The sequence below is a fragment of the Ziziphus jujuba genome, chromosome 8 (genome assembly GCF_031755915.1).
Source record: "Ziziphus jujuba cultivar Dongzao chromosome 8, ASM3175591v1".
NCBI classification, from domain to species: Eukaryota; Viridiplantae; Streptophyta; class Magnoliopsida; order Rosales; family Rhamnaceae; genus Ziziphus; species Ziziphus jujuba.
Window position 1 is genome coordinate 10,466,202 of NC_083386.1, and position 18,954 is coordinate 10,485,155.

Genomic DNA, 18,954 nt, shown 5'->3' on the forward strand with positions numbered 1-18,954 from the left:
GATTTTGTCGTTGTGAGTGTCGTTTAATTCTGGACCTATGGAGGACCGTACAATCATTTAAAATATTCTTACGTCCCAAAATTAACCCTAGTTAGCTACAATATTAATTGTAAAGCCTTTTATTATGTCCCTTACACCTCAGCTCAGCTTGAGGAATATTTAAGGATCTTTTAGTATTCTACATCAATTTTTAATCAAGTTCTTTGAGGTATCTAATTGGATTTTGTCGTTGTGAGCATCGTTTAGTTCTGGATCTTTGTTCCAAGCGGAGGGTAAAATGAATTCCCACTTGAACTGACATATACTTTGGTACTTTTATGATGTTAGTATATTGTAAGATATAGTTGTGTCCTTTGACTAAAGCACGTGTTGAATTTGGAATGCTACTGTCCCTTCCTAACTGCCGCTGCTTTTATATGCAATGCCAGCAGTTTACATATGTAAATGTTCAACTACACAGAAGTTTACCAAAAATACAAAACGTTCAACTTCACGGAAGTTTACCAAAAAAGACAAGAAAAAAAAAAATGTTCAACTTCACAGAAAGCTCCAAAGGACAAAAGGCCAAGTGTGGTCATCGTTATCCATTGGCTCGGAGACAACGTATTCTGCTTAATATTGCGGATTCCTCCACGTGGGTCATCAATGACCAGGCTATATATTATTCCTCAATGGTAATTAATTTTCTCTTTATGTTCTTTTTTAAGTTCTGTCCCTAAAAAGGCAACAACCATATGGCCAGCTGTTCTCCAAGTTTTTTTGGACTTATAATCATCTAATAGGTGGCGTACTATTTCATTGGAATCTTAATCTTTACTTTTAAGCCAAAAAAAAAAAACCAAAAAAAAAAAAGAAAAAAGAAAAGTGCTTTTTTTTTTTTTTTTTTTTTTTTTTTTTCATTTGGATCAAGTAAAATGAAGTTTTTATTGGGTGATCAGATAAGTTTTGCACACTTCTACCAAAAAAAAAAAAAAAAAATTAAGTTTTGCACAATCCAAGAGATATCCATCACTTTAACTATTACCTAGTCTTTTTTCCTTTTTAATTATTTAATAGTCACTTTAGGAATTTTTGGATAAAAAAAGTACCCACGCCTATTCTGCATGTATTGTCTATTCTATTATTCACCATAAAGAAAGTATTTTTTTTTTTATTTCTCAACAAAATGTTTTTTTTTTAATTAACAAAATGTTTTTGTTTTTGGGGGAAAAATTTATAAACCCCCCTCAAGTTTGACAAAATATCATTGACTTTTTTTAAGTTTTCAAATTCATCATTTACCTCTTTAATTGTTAAATTTTTCAATTTAATTTAACAATAAAAGTTTAATTTGCTAAATATATTTATATTTCATATAAAATGTAGCACTTTTTGCTTGCATTTATTTTATAATGTGTTATTTCATTTCATATTCAATATTAATAATACAAATATGAATATTAGATTTTTTAAAATCTATAGAAGTGTATCTTTATATAAAGTAAAATATATTATAATTTGTGACGCAATAATAAAAGATATAGTATTAAATTAATATTTATTTTAATTTATATGAGGAAAAATAGATATTTACAAGTCAAAAAGGTAAAATGATGAAATTTTTTAATATAAGTTAACTTTATTTATTTATTTTTTTTGGGTGGGAGGATGTGAGTGAAGAATTTGAAAATCTTGGGGATGAGTATAATTATCTCCACTTAAGTATTCGTTTTATTAACCTGTTATATTTGTCCATCAGTTACCAAATTAACATCTAATTTTAAGTACTTTATAGTATACACAATTTAAACGTACCTCACGCAATATATTATATGATGTATATTTGTACGATGTCTTTAAGTTAGCATCCTTATTGGAGTATGATTATATATATATATATAATCTATCAATATTTACTCATTTAACTCTTAGTAAAAGAAAGAATTTTAGCCACTGTTGCCTCCTTGAACTTTTAGCTGATTTTCAAGTTGCACCTTATATTTTATGTTAAGCACCTATGCCCTTTGAACTTGCAGTTTTTTGCCAACAATACTCTTGAACAGTTTTTATTTATTTATTTATTTTTTTTCCTATAGGTTTAGCTCCATCAAGCTCGGGAGATATTGCAGTAAAAAATTGCAAGTACATAAGGCACGGGTGATAAATATGAAGTAAATGGTGTAAATTGCAAATTCACTAAAAATTCAAGGGGCAATAGTGTCAAAAACCCCTTAAAAAAACAAAAACTCTACCATTATTTTGTTTATTTTAATTAGACTTTTCTTCAATATAATTTAACAATATATATATATATATATGTATCGTAAATTAAGGTATAAAATAAACAATATTTAGAAGAGCAAGTATGAAGACCAGTGCGGGCAGATGCAAGAAATACTAGCAGACTACTTAGTATTGAATCCCATGTAACCTGGATGTAGTATGGGCGATGGTTCAAATGTAATGATAGTAATTTTCATAACGCTGAGTCTTTCTCAGAGTGGTTGTTTTATGGTTCAAAAGAACTTTGCAGTTAAATATGCTCCAGCAAGAGAATGATTGACATTATGGGAACTCTAAACTAAAATAAACATGTATACTAAATGTGATAACTAAATTAGGGACAATATTGGTAGAGAGTGATAGGTCCGCCAATGTAGGTGGAGTGTTACAAATAGTATCAGAGCATATAACAGACTGGAAGTATACTAACGAGGATGCTAGACGCATAGAGAATGGATTGTGACGATCAATGTGGCTGGATGCAAGAGGCATTGGTAGGCTATTAGGTATCCAATCCCACATCGCTCGAATGTGAAACGGTGAATTGTTCAAATGTAATGATGTCACTCTCATCATGCCATAGAAACTCTGAACAATATCCATTGATAAAATGTAACAACTTGTACCAAATAATAACTAATTATACAAGTTTGGCTAGATTTGACAATTTGGACTGCATGTGGATCAAATGGTTGACTTTTTATATTGTCAAGTTTTTGGTTTTGATCAATACATCATTGCATAAAGCTCGTTAACCCAAGTTTATTGTTTGGTAGCACATCTAATTCTGAGCCCTAATTTTAAAGTTATAGATTTGAAAAGTTTTACGGTTAAGTATTTTATCATTTTCAAATCAGTAATAATTTTATTTTTAAATTGTTTGAGTTGGGAACAATATAGGCAGATAATAATAGGTCCGCTAATGAAGGCAGAGTGTTACAATATCTGTGGAAACTTTTTTGTCCAAAAATCAGTAAGGAGGCAATTTAGCAATTAAAGATTAGAATTATGGGTAATAGTTAAAATGATGGATATCTTGGTTTTTGCAAAGGGATAATTTTATTCACAGTATAAAACTCGCTAAACACATTACAATTTTAATGATTTTTTAAAATTCCAACAACTCCTGTTGATAAAACGTGACAACTTGTACCAAATAATACTTAATTATAAAAGTTTGACAAGATTTAACCAATTGGACCGCATGTTGATTGAAAGGTTGACTATTGTAAGGTCAGGTTTAGGTTTTGACCAATAACCATTGCATAGAGCTCGTCAACCTTAGTTCATTGTTTGGTAGCATGTCTAATTCGGAGCCTTAGTTTAAAAGTTATAGATTTGTGTAGTTTTACTCTTAAGTATTTTACCAATTTCTAAATCAATAAAAAATTTGTTTTTAAAGTATTTGAGTGTTTGTATATATATATATATATATACATGGTGACCTATTGCATGGGGAATAACAAAATCAAAAATAGCTAAAATACGCTTGGAAACTCTAAAACCTGTGACCTATTTTCTATGCCCGATCAAACCGTGACCCAACACCCTCACCTCACATAATCTTTGCCAAATTGACTTATTTTCTGGCCACAATACTTTACACGCACAATACTACTAGAAAGACCACAAAAAATCCAACTAAATCACAAAATTTCATGACAATCGAATTTTTCAATCATGAGAATTTGGCTGGATTTTGGTGGTTTTAGGCCACAAGGCTAGTTCTTTCCCCCTATTTTGAGACTCCTGAGTCCATTTTTAACCTTCTTTTACTTTAATTCCTAATCGTTTGAGAAATCTATCAACTTCAAGATTGGTCAAAACTTTGAACACATTTTCTTATCACCGACGACTTTGTTGGACCAAGGTAAGTATACCAATATATTACCCATCTCATGGGCTTACCATCGGTATATGATTTGTCATCTTTTATTAAAGTTTGAGTGATTACCCAATATGGATTAATTTATGTATAAATCCGATAAAATTAGATGGAAATTAGACAATTTAGAACTAAATTCTTATTTATAATGTGTTCCTAGAGGTTTTAGAAGCTAATAGAGGGTTCAATTTTATAAAATTGATCTTAAATTGAAAAATCTTAGTTTTACATATTGGATCCAAAACATTCACAGTATAATTGAACTCTTTATGTCAAAAGGTCCAATTTCTGAAATCTTAGACTTGTAAAATTAACTTTAGGATATTTGGTATGCATTGATGTCCCTGGTTGAATTTTTGAAAACCTAATAAATGAATTTTTTATATTTTTATACTATGCTTGGAGGCAGCCCTACAAAGAAACAGAAGTGATCATTGATAATATTTATGAGTAGAATTATTTTAATTATATTTTCAGCATATGAGTAAGTTATATAATTTGAATCTTTTATATGGATTTGGAAATTAATATGCCTATATGTGAATATATGGTGATGCATATATATGTAAAGTAAATTTAAGTATGTTTAAATGTTTCAAATTTTAAAGTGCTTAAATATAATTTCATTAGTTATATAATTCAATAGTTTGATATATACAAATATGCTTTCCATATTTTGGAACTTTTAATAAGTTTACCAAAGATTAATGGTTTATAAAATTCACACAGTGGAATATTTAAATATATGGTTTGGTCCTTTTATCTTAAATTTTAATCTTTGATATAATATTTGTTTTGAAAATAGAAAAGTATGGTTGTGGAAATATTGATTATAAATACTGTATTGTTAGGCTTTAATAGATGTACCATATAGTACTAATGTCTCTGCTCTAATATTATTAGCGTGTAAATTTTAGTTTTTTTATGAATAGTCACGATATAAGAGAGTGATGATCTTGTTTATGTCATTCTCTCGTGACCATAGGATATTGAGGATGTTAAAGGTTTTGAGATTTTTTTTTCTCTCCTTATAATTAGATAAAATTTTAGACGTCATACACCGCCTAATAACACTAGGTATATAGCACGATATATTGTATGTTTTTAGTCTATTCATGGCTTTTCGGTTTCATATTATTGTATGGATACATATATATTGTTGATGCCAAGTATCAATTTTATGTTTAAGTTAGATTATGATGTTTTGATTGTTCAATAACAAATTCTCATTTTACAATAATTTTTGGGGATATAAATTGAGCTTTGTGAGGTTTTCAGATAAAGAATTTCCAAGATTAAATTCTTATTTCTTTTTATGGACTACTCACTGAGATATCTTTATCTCATATTTTATTGTTTCTACTTTGTTCCCATAAGTTTAGACAATTAAGAGCCTATCTACCTTGCATATCATCTATTAGCTCTTTTATCCATAGTAGCATTATTGGCTTCCCCTTTCTTTCATCTTTATTTGTTCAAGATATTTGTCATACCTGTATAACTTGAAATTATAAAATACTTTTAGAATGCTTTATATAAATTATGAACACGATAGTGACTAGTTGTAGTATGATTGCGGCGGTGGTTGTTGATGTTAAACTGTGGATTTATCTATATGTTTTGGAGAATTGTTTTATTTGCAAACATTTTTAGGTTGTTTATAGTTTAGGAGAGGTTTCGCTGAGCATTCTGCAAGAACTGCTTGGTAGGACTTCCCTAAACAGGGTTACCCTCAAATTTTGGAAGAAATATTTGAGGTGGGTCTTGTCATAAGTATCGTAAATAGCCTTAAGCACATAAAAAAAAAAAATAAATATTAGATATGTAAAACTACAAGTCATCAAAAAATTCCAAATGAACTAGCCGTGGTTGCTAGCCACCATAGTTGCCAACAAGTGGCTCGACATGAATGGTCCCAAATGAACCAACCATGGCCAATCTATAAAAAGGAAGTAACTTCATGGCTCTACTCCACCTTAAGTCACCACATGTAGCACCCAAAGGATCATCGAAACCCACATATCCAACATCACCATTCCTGGTGAATGAAGGTACACTTTCCGTGCCCAAAACTTTAGGGGATGTCGGTCTATGCAACCGCAATGCTCCCTCAAGCCAACTCCATTGGGTTTTTTTGATTCTAAGTTTTGCTCTTTGGTGGTAGTTCTTCGTCAGGGCAAGTAGGAAGATGCATGGTTATGTTAGGTTGTACAAATTGGAACTGTATTAGCCCTTGAATCACATTAATATTAGGTTGAAAAAGCATGGTTATATAAGATTGTATAAACTAGAATGTCAGATTTTCCTTTATTAACCATTGAATCATATTAATGGCTAGGATTTAAAATGGAATTAGTGGTCAAATATAAATTTAGTAACATACTAAAATCCTATTTAAAAAAAATGAACCTTGTCGAATGTGGTTATTAATAAATATATTTTTAAATTTTAGTCTTTAATCTAGTCCGAAGGTTAAAAAGAAAGTTCTAATGAAAAAGTCATTACAATGACCTTATGTAAGCTTGATTCTATATAATTTATTTAGCTAGTCTCTATTAGGATGTCCTAATGGATTTTTATTAGAACTTTCCTTATTAATCTTTAGATATATTAAAGAGTTGAGATTTAAAAACATATTTTGGATTTTTATGAGTCTTGACAAGATTTAATTTACTTTCCTAGGTTTTAGTATTTTAATACTCATATAAATCTCAAATACATCTTTAAATTTTATTCCTTAAAATAATCCAATAGTTAATAATAAAGATGCCAATAGAAAATCATCAAGACATACTTCTAGAAGACTGAACGATAATATAACTACATAGACTGACAATATATATATATATATATATATACATGTATATAATTACATAGTAGATCTTATTTTTATTTGAAAAATATTGATTATTAAATGTTTTTGTTAATTTTTAATGTTTAGTGTTAAATATAGTAATTTCTAATAGAGATACTCTCCGTTTTTTAAAATTATTATTTTATATTAATTCATTTAGTTATATTGCTTTAAGAAATTATAAAAATCATTTATTTTTTTTTTTAGTTTTATTGAAAGAATATAAATAAAAGAAATTAAAAAAACTATGTTTTATTATTAAAATAAAATGGTATCTTAAGTTTATAGGAGCGTGATTGACAGATTACAAATGACAATTAGACGGCAGAAGTCGCAAATGAATTTTGTAAAACTTGAAAAAGCAATCTATAATTAGACCAAAACTGAGGAGTTACTTTTGAAATTAACTCTTTTGAAAATTATCTCTTAATGAAAAAATTTCTCGTATGGTTTTATATCTAAGCACATATGATTTAATAATAGAAGGAATACAAGATACAATGATTCATCTATATGTAGGGATGACAATTTGGATTAACATGAGAACTCGACTCTAATGACTCACTTATTAACCTATTAGTATCATCATGATTATAAATAAGTTACTAATATGTTATTCTGGTTAATTTAAAATTGACACAAATTGATATGAAAAAGTTAAATTATTGTATAAAATTAAAATTAATAATAAACAAATTATAATTTAATATAATGTACAAAATAATAAAAAAATATATAAATAGCAATAATAATAATATTTTATTAAAATGGGTTAAAAAGCTAAATATGTTTAACATAAATTGAGAAATCTTCAACACAATTAAATAAAAACCTGATAGAAACACAGTCCATGAACACTAATTATTACCTTTAGAGTATTTTTAAAGGATTTTTTATTTATCTCATACTTTTTATTTTGAAAAGCTAAACTTTTAAAAGCATGTTTTGATTTTGATTTTTCAAAATAAAAAATGTGTATTTAACTCTTCAAATGTAAAGAATCAATAAACAAATTCCCAAACCATTATCATATTCTAATTATTAATTTTTATTGCTTTTATATGTTGACACTTGTTTTAATTATTAATATTTGTGAGAGAATTCAAATAAAAACAGGAAGGAAATAAATATAACAATAAATATTTATTGAAAAAATTAAAAAAAAATATAATATAAAAAATATTGTAAAAGAACATTCAAATTCCACTTTTTGGGAATGTTAGGTATACCGGAACAGTTGGATGAATTTTTGTTTTGTTAGTTTCTATGTTGAGGTAGGGATTAACTATTTCCCTATTTTACAGAATATCTATTAACTATTTCATAAAATTAGATAAATTTAAGAAATATCTATCGGTTTTAGAGTTCCAAAATCAATCCTGACATAATCAAACAAATGAAAATGATTAGGGTGGGTCTTGTACTGTTTTACCAAATGATTTTTTATTTTACTAATTAAAAAATGTCAAAAGATGCATTTGATAATTTTATTTGAAATTAAGGATTTGAAAAAAGTTGAAAGCAATTTATAAAATATGGGTAAAATGATATAGATAATATTTTTTTTATTTCAAATATAAACATATTTATTTTATATAAATATATACGATATTTAACATATATAAAATAAAAATATAGATAATGATTACCATTTTTAAAAAATAAATTATTTATTTACCATAAAAATATATATCATATTTACATTTTATAAACATTTTTCATTCTTTTAAAATTTTTTTGAATATTTTATCAAAAATGTCTTTAAATTTAAATGTACAAAATTAAATTTATCATTTTCATTTTACTAGATTGATTTGTAAAAATTATTTTTAAAAATATTATTGAATTGGATTTAATATTTTTTTTTAATTTTTTTGCTTGGAATGAATATTTTTATTTTATCAAAAATAATTATTCTGTATATTATTATATCTTTTATTTTTTAATTTTTTTATAAAAAAATATGCTTTTTATTTTAGAACTTTTTTAGAGACGCTTTTACTTTACTGATTTATCGATTCATTTATTATTTATTTTGAATTGATGCTCTCATGCGCTTTTTTTTTTTTTTTTTTGTTTTTTTCGTTCTTTATGGGTAAACGTGTTCCTGCCATCCACGTGGCGACAGCGGGGACCATTACCATGTTCTTCGAAGTAAAAAAGGATTTTGCAGTGAAAAGATAAAAAATAAAACAGAAGAAGAAGAGTAACTTCGATACATGTGTGTGTCACATCAAAGCATAAAGAATAATTTCGTTCCGTAATATTTACCAAATAAAAATAATTTCTTTCTGTAATACGTCACATGCGCTACACCACGCGCGCCAAATTAATATAGCAATTAAAACCATTCTTTCTCCTTTTTATGTTTTTATTAAAAGTATTTTTTGAAAAACGAATATTGACCATTGCCTTTTGCTGTCAATTGCAAGAATCTGGCACATTGTGTTCCTTTGATAGGACCACGTAATTTTTGCTCCTCCGTTGGTCAAATTAGTAATATTCGTCTGAAAATATAAACTGAAACAACAATGGTTTCCAGTGAAGCATGAACATTGGAATACAAAATTTAGATTATTGAATAAATAAATTAGATTAAATTAATTAATATGTCATTCACGTTTATATCTGAAATACTATAAATTTAAACTTTTTGACACCGAAATGAAAAAAATTATTATAAATAATAAAAAAAATTAGTGCCATTTGACAATACGTTGATCTTTTATTGTCGTTTTTGTCTTTTTATATCTAGTTGTATATAATTTATTTATGTTAAATATTTGTTAGTATATTTAAAAAATGTTTATTACTATTAATTATAGGTAGTTAGAGTTCATTATATATCTTAAATAATTAAATTTGAATTAAAAAAAAATTAAAAACTAATACCATTTAAAAACAAAAATATGCCTTTCACACCTATATTTATAAGGTTGTGAGCTAGAGACACAGAAAAAATTATTGTAAATGATGAAAAAATAAAAATAAAAATTCATATTATACATCTCCTCACATGTGGATATGTGTGCATTCTGGCTTGATCAAAATATTAGATATCCTAATTAAAAATGACTAATATGTTTTTACTTAAAGCACAGATTATAGAGAGATGAGCTCATTAATTATACTATATTGAATCCAGAATTTGGTGGAAAGAAAAAAAAAAGAAAAAAGGGCCTATTGCATTTTTGGATCCTTTAGTTTGCCTTCAATTTTAATTGAATGCCTCAAATTTAAAATTTTGAATTGAGTGCTAATTTTCATTTTGGTTTCAACTTACCCCTTCATTTTTAATTTTTTCAATTTAAATTCTTAATTTTAGTGTTTCTTTCAATTTAGATTTAAAAAATTAATGAAAGTTTTATAAATGAATATCTTTTTATAAATCCACAAATATAAATAACTTAATCATTTAAAAATAAGATAAATAAATAATGTTCCGTACTATAATGGTTAAATATGCCATGCCCAAATTGAAATAAAACTAAAACTGAGGATCCTCATTGAAAAAATTGAAAGTGAGTACTGAATTGAAAATGAAAAGAAGAAGAAGAAGAAGATCCCAGTCTATATATATTCCCAGCAGACCGTTCTATCCAATACAGTTGGGCTTCATATATCGCATCTCTGAAGGTATAATATGGATGATTTGCACTCTTTTAGCATATGCATGCAACCCTACTCCACTCTCCTTCTGATCTTCGTCTATGCAGACCAACCTTTCCCTCGTAAATCTTATCAACTAGAAAGCCAACATGCTTTCGTTTAATCTTCAAGTTAATCTGCAGTTATATAGTTATTATTATAATTTTAATTATATCATTATTTAGTTTTTCACGCATTATTTGTACATTGTTAGGTAGAGAGATTTGAACTGGAGTTATTGGCAAAGGAAATTGTTTTTTTTTTTTTTTTTTTTTTTTTGGTGCATTATATTGCCAGAGGGATTAAGTGCTGGGGGGTTATGATTTTTGTATATTCATAATCAGGAGCTGATGGATTTCCATTTCAGGTGAGACCAGCGAACGATCATGTCAACGGAAACAGGTAAGTGCGTGCGACAATATGTATAAAAAGCAATGCCGTCCAATCAATTTGTTTAGTTATTTAATTACTATTATTTTCTTTTTTTCACATGAATTCCATGTTGCTCGATTTCATTCTTTGGAGAAATATCATAAACTAATGAACTTCCATGACAGAGTTACATCAGCCACATCCGTCAATGCGAATGGAAACAGGTAATGCTATGCAAATCATTCCATCTAATCTCGTACTTGGGCTTTACCAAACATAATTAAATTCTTGTAATGCATGATTTGCGTTCTCTTTGCATATAGATCAGCGAATGCAAAGGGAAACAGGTAGTGTGACAATTAATACGTATAAAAAACCATGCCATCCAATCAATTTATTTATTTAATTATTTTTTTTCCCAAGTGAATTCCACGTTGCTTGATTTTCATTCTTTGGAGAAATATTGCAAACTAATGGATTTCCGTGACAGGGTTAGATCAGCCAAATGGTTCAATACAAACGGAAACAGGTAATTCTACACAAACCATGCCTTCCAATCATTTTATTTTTTAATTATTTTATTCACACGAATTCCACGTTGCTTGATTTTAACTCTTTGGGAAAATTATTGCAAAGTAATGGATTTCCATGGCAGGGTTAGATCAGCCAAATGGATCAACACAAACGGAAACAGGTAACACTACACAAACCATGAATTCTATCTAATCCGGTACTTGGGCTTTATCAAACATAATGAAATTCATTGAATGCATGATTTGCATTCTCTTGGCATATGTGCACATTTTTTCTGCTTTTGATTTCGTCCATGCAGACCCCTTATGTATCTTTTTCAAATTGGAAGAATTGTTTTCCTTTAAGATTTTAATAATCTGCACTTACATAGTGTTTTTTATTTTTTATTATATTATTATTATTATTATTTTTTTGCATGCATTATTTCTAAATTGCCTGGTTTTATTCATATAATTAGGACCTGATGTCCATTTCAAGGTTAGACCAGCGAATGCCACTGTTACCGGAAACATATAATATGCCACAAACCATGCCATCCAATCAATTTGGGCATTATAAAACATAATTCGTAGACGCATAATTTGTAGTCTCTGTATGCATATGCATCCCTTTTATTTTTCTCCTTTCGTTCTTGTGTATGCATGCCAACCTTTGCCTAGTAAATTTATGAAGTCCTTTTTTATAATCTTCTAAATAATCTCAGCTTATATATAGTTATATTATTGTCTTTTTTTTTTTTTTTTCGAATGCATTCCTCATCGCTTGGTTTTCACCCTTGGAAAAATATTTTGAACATATGGATTTCCATTTCACTATTTTATAAGCCTAAACGGACCGATGGAAATATAACAAGCCAACGATAAGGTAATATGTAGTTCTTTTGTCTCCTTTTATTAGTCTCCATCCCATTCAATAGAATTGCGTCTTTATGTTAAAAAAAAAAAAAAAAATTCTTTTTCACTTTATTTATTTATATGGTAATGTTTTTAAATGATGTTATGGATAGGAAAAATGGGATAAAAGATCCGTACCTAGGTAATACATTTATAATATACTTGGATTTAGATCTTCTATCTCATTACCATGTTTTATTCCCATTTGACTTATGATGTAATGCCACTCATTTTAAGAAGGTAGCAGAAAGAAAAAGGAATAAATAAAAAGGAGATAAATAGTAACCACTTTTTAGATAAGATTTTATCATTGGTTGATGAAAATGAGGATAGAAAAATGGATTCGCATCTATTGTTCTCAAAATTACGATACATATCGATATTGTCACCAATTTGGTTACCGTATTTCCAACTATATGAAATTTGTTGTTCATACTTCGTATGAGATCAATCATTCTGAATTGCTCCAATCAAAGCACACTTAATCCCAGAATTCATTCAAATCCAGAAGCCAACCGATCTAAAAAAACTTTGGTTGTTAAGAGAATAACTATTTTACATTTGAACCATTACCGATCCACACCCATGTGATGTGAAATTGGATACTACTTAATCTTTGCCAATAAGGCAACCTACTAGTGCTTCATACTCACCCATATTTATCTTGGCAGTTTCACACCAATTTACCTCTAGTAATCATAATCTGCCTCTATTTATTATTTATTGATATTGCCATTTCTTGCCTTGCCTTTTTTAGGGCTTATATATCTTACAGTATATTCCTTTTGGGGCTTATCATCCTCATTAGCACACTTCTGGTTAGGTATAGGCTTTGATACCATTTATAATGTCTTGACACTCTCTTGCTCCACCAATATTGTCACTAATTTGGCCATTGTATTCTAAACAATATGAGATTTTTTGTTTAGACCACAAAGAGCTGCAGACACTCCACACTAAACGACGATGATAGCTCCATTAGCCACATCATTTAAAAACATTAGTTAAGAAAATAAAATAAACCAAAAGAAAAATAATAACTGTTTTTTAAGATACCCACCCAACTTTCAACAACTTAACTTTAACAGAAGAATAATTTTAATTCAGTGTGCCATCGGAGCTTCGAGATCTATGGAAATCTATATTCAAAATATGACCCAAAAAAACAAAAAAATGTGTAACTTAGTTTTGAGTCCAAAAAAAGCTTACCCTTTTTGTACAGAATTGTAATTCAACATACTTAGATGTTTTCTTAGTTTTCCTAATTTAATTAAAATAGCTAGAAAGTGAAAAGATATTTTAATATATATATATATATATATATATCAGTAATTTCATTGTCGGAATTAGGTGGTGCAGGATCAGCACAAAATGTTCTTAAGCATATAAAGCTCCATGTAGCTGCATTGCAGGGTGATTTGGAAACAGCTAAGAAGTATGGAGATGATCTTCAACTACCAATTACACAGAATGGAGAAACTGCTCTTCATATTGCTATTCTAGCAGGACAAAAGGAGTTTGTGAAAAAACTGGTGGAATGGTTTGGTATGCCCATATTAGAAATTCAAGATGAAAAAGGGAATGACGCCCTGTCTTATGCTGCTAGAATAGGGAGTCTAGATATGGTTAATGTGATTGTGGATGTTCGAGAGTCTATCTATCCGAGTCTAAAAAGTAAGAAGAAAGCCCTGCTAAAGGCTGCTAGTTTAGGACACACAGATATTACCAAACGTCTTTCAAAATTAATTGACCTTCAACTTTTGGAGGATGAGGAGGCGCGTCGGCTATACGTTTATTGTGTTGAAATGGGCCTTTACGGTGAGTTTTATTCTTTTTTTTTTTGTCATGCATGTCTTAATTTTGCTCTATTTATCATCATCATCATCATCCCCATTATTGTTGTTGTTGTAGTTATATACATATATATATATATATATATATATGATCAAGCTCAAATAAGATATTTAATATTAGGATTGCTTTTTCAGTTATTGCATCACATCAACGATTGAAATTTAAAATTATATTTATTAATCATCGGGTTCCAATATAGATTTTTATTATATTGTTAAATCCATATTTTAGAATATCAGATATTAAAACTATCAGATTATCATGACTTGGAATACTAGGAATATCAAATAAATATACCAACTTGTATACTAGATATCATATGTTAATATTTTATTGGTTAATATATAACTATAAATTAGTTATGAATCAGTGAACTTTTGAAGTAATAAGTAGTGTAACTAAATATCAAATATTTAAATATTAAAACATGATATTTGGTACACATTTTAGTATGTTTATTTGGTATATCAAATATCTTTCATGGTTTATTTGTATATTATGTAAAATTGTGGGCAAAATACTTGATTATCCAACTCAAATTATTTAAAATAACTAAAAAAAAATAACCCACTTATCTTGCAAATAACATCCCTAAACTTAAAAAAAAAAAGAAAGTAAAAAGGAACAAACTTTTTATATTCCACTAAAAATAATTCAAAATAACAAAACTATCCTTAAAGAAAATAATTAAAATATATAACACATAAATTCTTAGATATAAAACCTAAATTTTGTGTACGCTACTTTAAGGAACAAATTATATGCTTTCAAATATATGTATATATATTGTATAATACATAATTTTCAAACTGTACATTAATAAACTAATTTATGTGCGGTAGATTAAAAATAATTTTCATTCTATTACATTCTGTTAAGTGATTATTATTATTTTTTTTCAATTCTATTGCTCTTAAAACTAATAAACTATTCTTTTTAATCATATCACTCTTAACATTTTTGTATTGTATCATAACAAATTATATAATTTATTTGTATTCCCAATTATATTATGTATTAATATTATTTTTTGCTTAATTGTAATTATTATTTTAAAGTATTTATCACTTCCTTTAGGAAATAACAAAATGATAGGCATAAAAAGTGGGCAATCTTGTCATGTAAAAATAGTTTAGTCAAATTTTTTTTTTTTTAATATTGAAAGTGGAAAAATCTAAATTTGGATCATTATCCAATAAAACAATAGTTTTTACCCCAGGGACAATTGTTTAGTCATTTTATTATTAGGAAATTAATTTTAGTGTTGAATATGGTGCCATAGTAAAATATTAAAAGTTTGAGTAAAATTTTACTATAACCTTTTGATTTTGCAATTTTCGCATAATACGAAGCTCATTTTAGAAAGTTTCACTAATGTTGTTGTTCTTTTTTTCGTTTTACAGTTGCATGTCATCTTTGTAAGTCACACTATTCGTTAACTTATATATTTTATTCAAAATAACGCTTTTTTCCTATATAAAAAGAGAAAAATTTCCCCTACTCTTTCAATATTTGCAAGCATCTTATTTACAAAAAAATTATTATAATTTTATTCATTTATCTGTTAACCCATTCCTTTACAGAGGATCTGTCTAAAAAAGTAAAATAAAATAAAGTAAACTAATAATTTTTATCCTAAAAGTTATTGGTTTTCCAAAATAATTTTTTTAGAGGCTCTATACTAAAATTTTCCAATATATAGATGCATTTTTCCAACAAAAAAAATAAAATAAAGAAAATGCAAAACAGTGGGGGCTACAATGAATTGTTAGCCTAAAAGTTTTTAGTTTGCTATTTGTTTGGATAAACGGTGGGCCGTCGTGGCCACTGTCCTTGCTCCTATTTGATATTTCTTTTTTTTTTTTTTTTTTTTTTTTTTTTTTTTTTAACGTAAAAATATATGATATTTCTTCAGTTTCTACTTTTTATTGAAAGTTTCATATACCTTTTCATGAAGGGGGGAAAAAAAAAATGTACGTTTTACTTTATATGTAATAGTTCAAATCTTCGTGATGATGGTTTTTTTAAATTTTACCTCATCTAATTTGTTTAAAGACAAAATATGCAGGGTTAGCAACAAAAATGCATACAAGACACCAAATATGTTTAGCTCCAGCCCAGGAAGTTTCAGCATTGTGTGTGTTAGCTCGCCAACCTTCGGCGTTCTCTGATGAAAGCCAAAGTTCTGGATTGTTTAACAGATTTGCACGTCTATGTGAGTAGCAATTTGTGGTACAATTTTTTCGTTTGTATCATATTATAGTTCCTTTGTCAACCAGAGACTATATTTTTAGATTGGCTTTTCATTATTTAAAAAAAAAAAAAAAAAAAAAAAACAGGTGGAAAGTTCATAGGCCGTGAAAACTCGAATCATTCTGATCACGCCCTTCAAATAGTTACAAAGTTTTGGGAATTAGACGAGGAGGCACAAACCTCAAGTACAAAAGAAATTGAAAACTCGTTATTCATTGCTGCTGAAGTGGGGAACGTTGATTTCATAATCAAACTTATTGGATTGAACCCTAACCTACTATGGACAATTGATAAGGAGAAAGGAAGCATCTTTCATGTTGCAGTTCAGCATCGTCAGGAGAAAATCTTCAGTTTGTTGCTTCAGTTAGGTGGGATTAAAGAAATATTAGCAAAATTTATAACTGCAAGCGACAGAAACAGTTTGTTGCATTTGGTTGCAGAGTTACCACCTGATCCTGAGAAGCTTAATACTGTATGTGGAGCAGCTCTTCAATTACATCGGGAGCTCGTATGGTTCAAGGTAAAATTAATTCATACTGCATAATCTATATATATAGTGTGAAAAAATATATCGATTGGCTACTTTTGCTATATATAGTAGTTTTAAATTTTTAGTTCAGAATTCGGATTTACATGTTTCCTAGTTTTTCTTGCTGCATAACCACATGTACGTAGGTTTTAACGCATGTATTGTTAGTGTTATAACCATTAATTAAGCATGCCACTAAATTATTTAAGTACATACAAGTCCAATTTCAAATCAGAACATTGTTAATAAAAAGAATAATCACTATACTCCTTTGAATGGATTAATATATATATATATATATACATACACTGCATTAAAAAAAAAAAAAAAAAACCACGTCTTAGTGTATATTTCTGTAACATCTCTCCTGTAAATTAGATTTTCCTAATATTTCGTTCATAGAAAATTTATTCAAAAAATATACATTTATCTTATGCCACACCTTTACTATAATTTTCCACAAATTTGTAGAACTTTGATAATAATAATGTAAAAATATAAACAATAATTACCTTTACATATCCACAGCACTGCCAGAGCATACTAAGAATAATTGGAATCATGATATATAAATATTACAAATTAAAAGGAATTAGTAATAATAAATAAAAAGAATATGGAGAAGAGTGTCAAAATACACTACATGAAGGATGTAGGAGGGTACGGAATTAAGAAACACTGTCTACTACCCGAATGGTGGACTGCTAACTGCCAGAACCTAGGAGAGTGGGTTTAAAAGCAAAGAAAATAAAATAAGTGGTATTATTATGATAATAACAACAACAATAATAGTAAAGAAAAGAACAATAAATAATAATAGAAATACTAATGCTAATAATAATAATAATAATAATAGCAACAATAGCATAAGAATATAAAATAAATCTTAAGAAAAATAGCTTTTCTCTCAAAATCTTTTACTGGTCCATTCATTTTGAAAAGTTCCTCTGTTCAAGATCATTTTCAAAAAACCCATTATTTGTATCTTCAATTATAAAAATAATTCAATAGATGATGAAATAAGATAAAATAAGATTTAGATAAATATCCCAACATAATCATTTAGATAAATAAATAATCAAATAAATGATATAATCCAAAAATAAAATGGTACCACAAATAAATGAAACCAATGAACTAAATAAGCACTTTTAAATAAAAGCATTTAAAAACGTATGATATATCAGGAAATAATCCGTTTAATAAATAATTAAAATAATAAAAAAAATTTAAATACTTGAATTAAATAAATAAACCAATAAATAATTTGAAATAAAATGAGTGAAAATTCAAATAATTCAATAGTGAATAAAATAATACAACATTTAAATAAATGATATAAAACCAAAAATAAAATAAATAATTAAATAAGTGATTAATTAAACAATTTAAAACCATAATTTAAATAATTCCTTTAAAAATATTTAAAAACGTGTATAATGTTAGGGGTATAACTGATGTACGATATTATATACTAAATGATGCCATATGGATATTTGGTGTCTCAAACACCATTTGACAATAAGGAGGGAGAGGAGAACATGCAATCAGACACCTTGGAGTCCATAGATGCCATCGCTGATAACCTGCCATGCTTTTTTTTTATAAACTAACAGTGAAAAATGTTTAATAAAACCAGATAATTTAAAAATCACATACCTTTGTAACTATGTCCATTAGTGTAAAATTTGCAAACTATAAATAAAAATTTTAAAAAAAATATTCATAAAACATGATAATTCATAAAAATACCCATACTAAGAATTAAATTCTCGAATCTCAAGTAATCCAATCATTAATTAAATGAATAAAATTCATAAAGTATATAAAATATTTAAACTAGCATTCAAATATTTCAATAATTAAGGTA

General features: G+C 27.5%; 1 protein-coding gene and 1 long non-coding RNA gene across 2 annotated transcripts; both read left to right on the top strand.

The window, feature by feature from the left end:
* The first annotated feature begins 11,204 nt into the window (after nucleotides 1-11,204).
* On the top strand, nucleotides 11,205-12,205 carry LOC132804943 (uncharacterized). Its single transcript, XR_009640247.1, has 3 exons — nucleotides 11,205-11,245; nucleotides 11,512-11,550; nucleotides 11,677-12,205. It is a non-coding gene; the product is annotated as an uncharacterized LOC132804943 (long non-coding RNA).
* A 348-nt stretch (nucleotides 12,206-12,553) lies between these two features.
* LOC107413221 (uncharacterized) lies at nucleotides 12,554-17,176 on the top strand. Its single transcript, XM_060819813.1, has 4 exons — nucleotides 12,554-12,590; nucleotides 13,808-14,266; nucleotides 16,371-16,517; nucleotides 16,642-17,176. The coding sequence occupies exons 1-4, from the start codon at nucleotides 12,554-12,556 to the stop codon at nucleotides 17,097-17,099; spliced, it is 1,101 nt and encodes a 366-aa protein (XP_060675796.1). The 3' UTR covers nucleotides 17,100-17,176.
* Nucleotides 17,177-18,954: the final 1,778 nt, after the last annotated feature.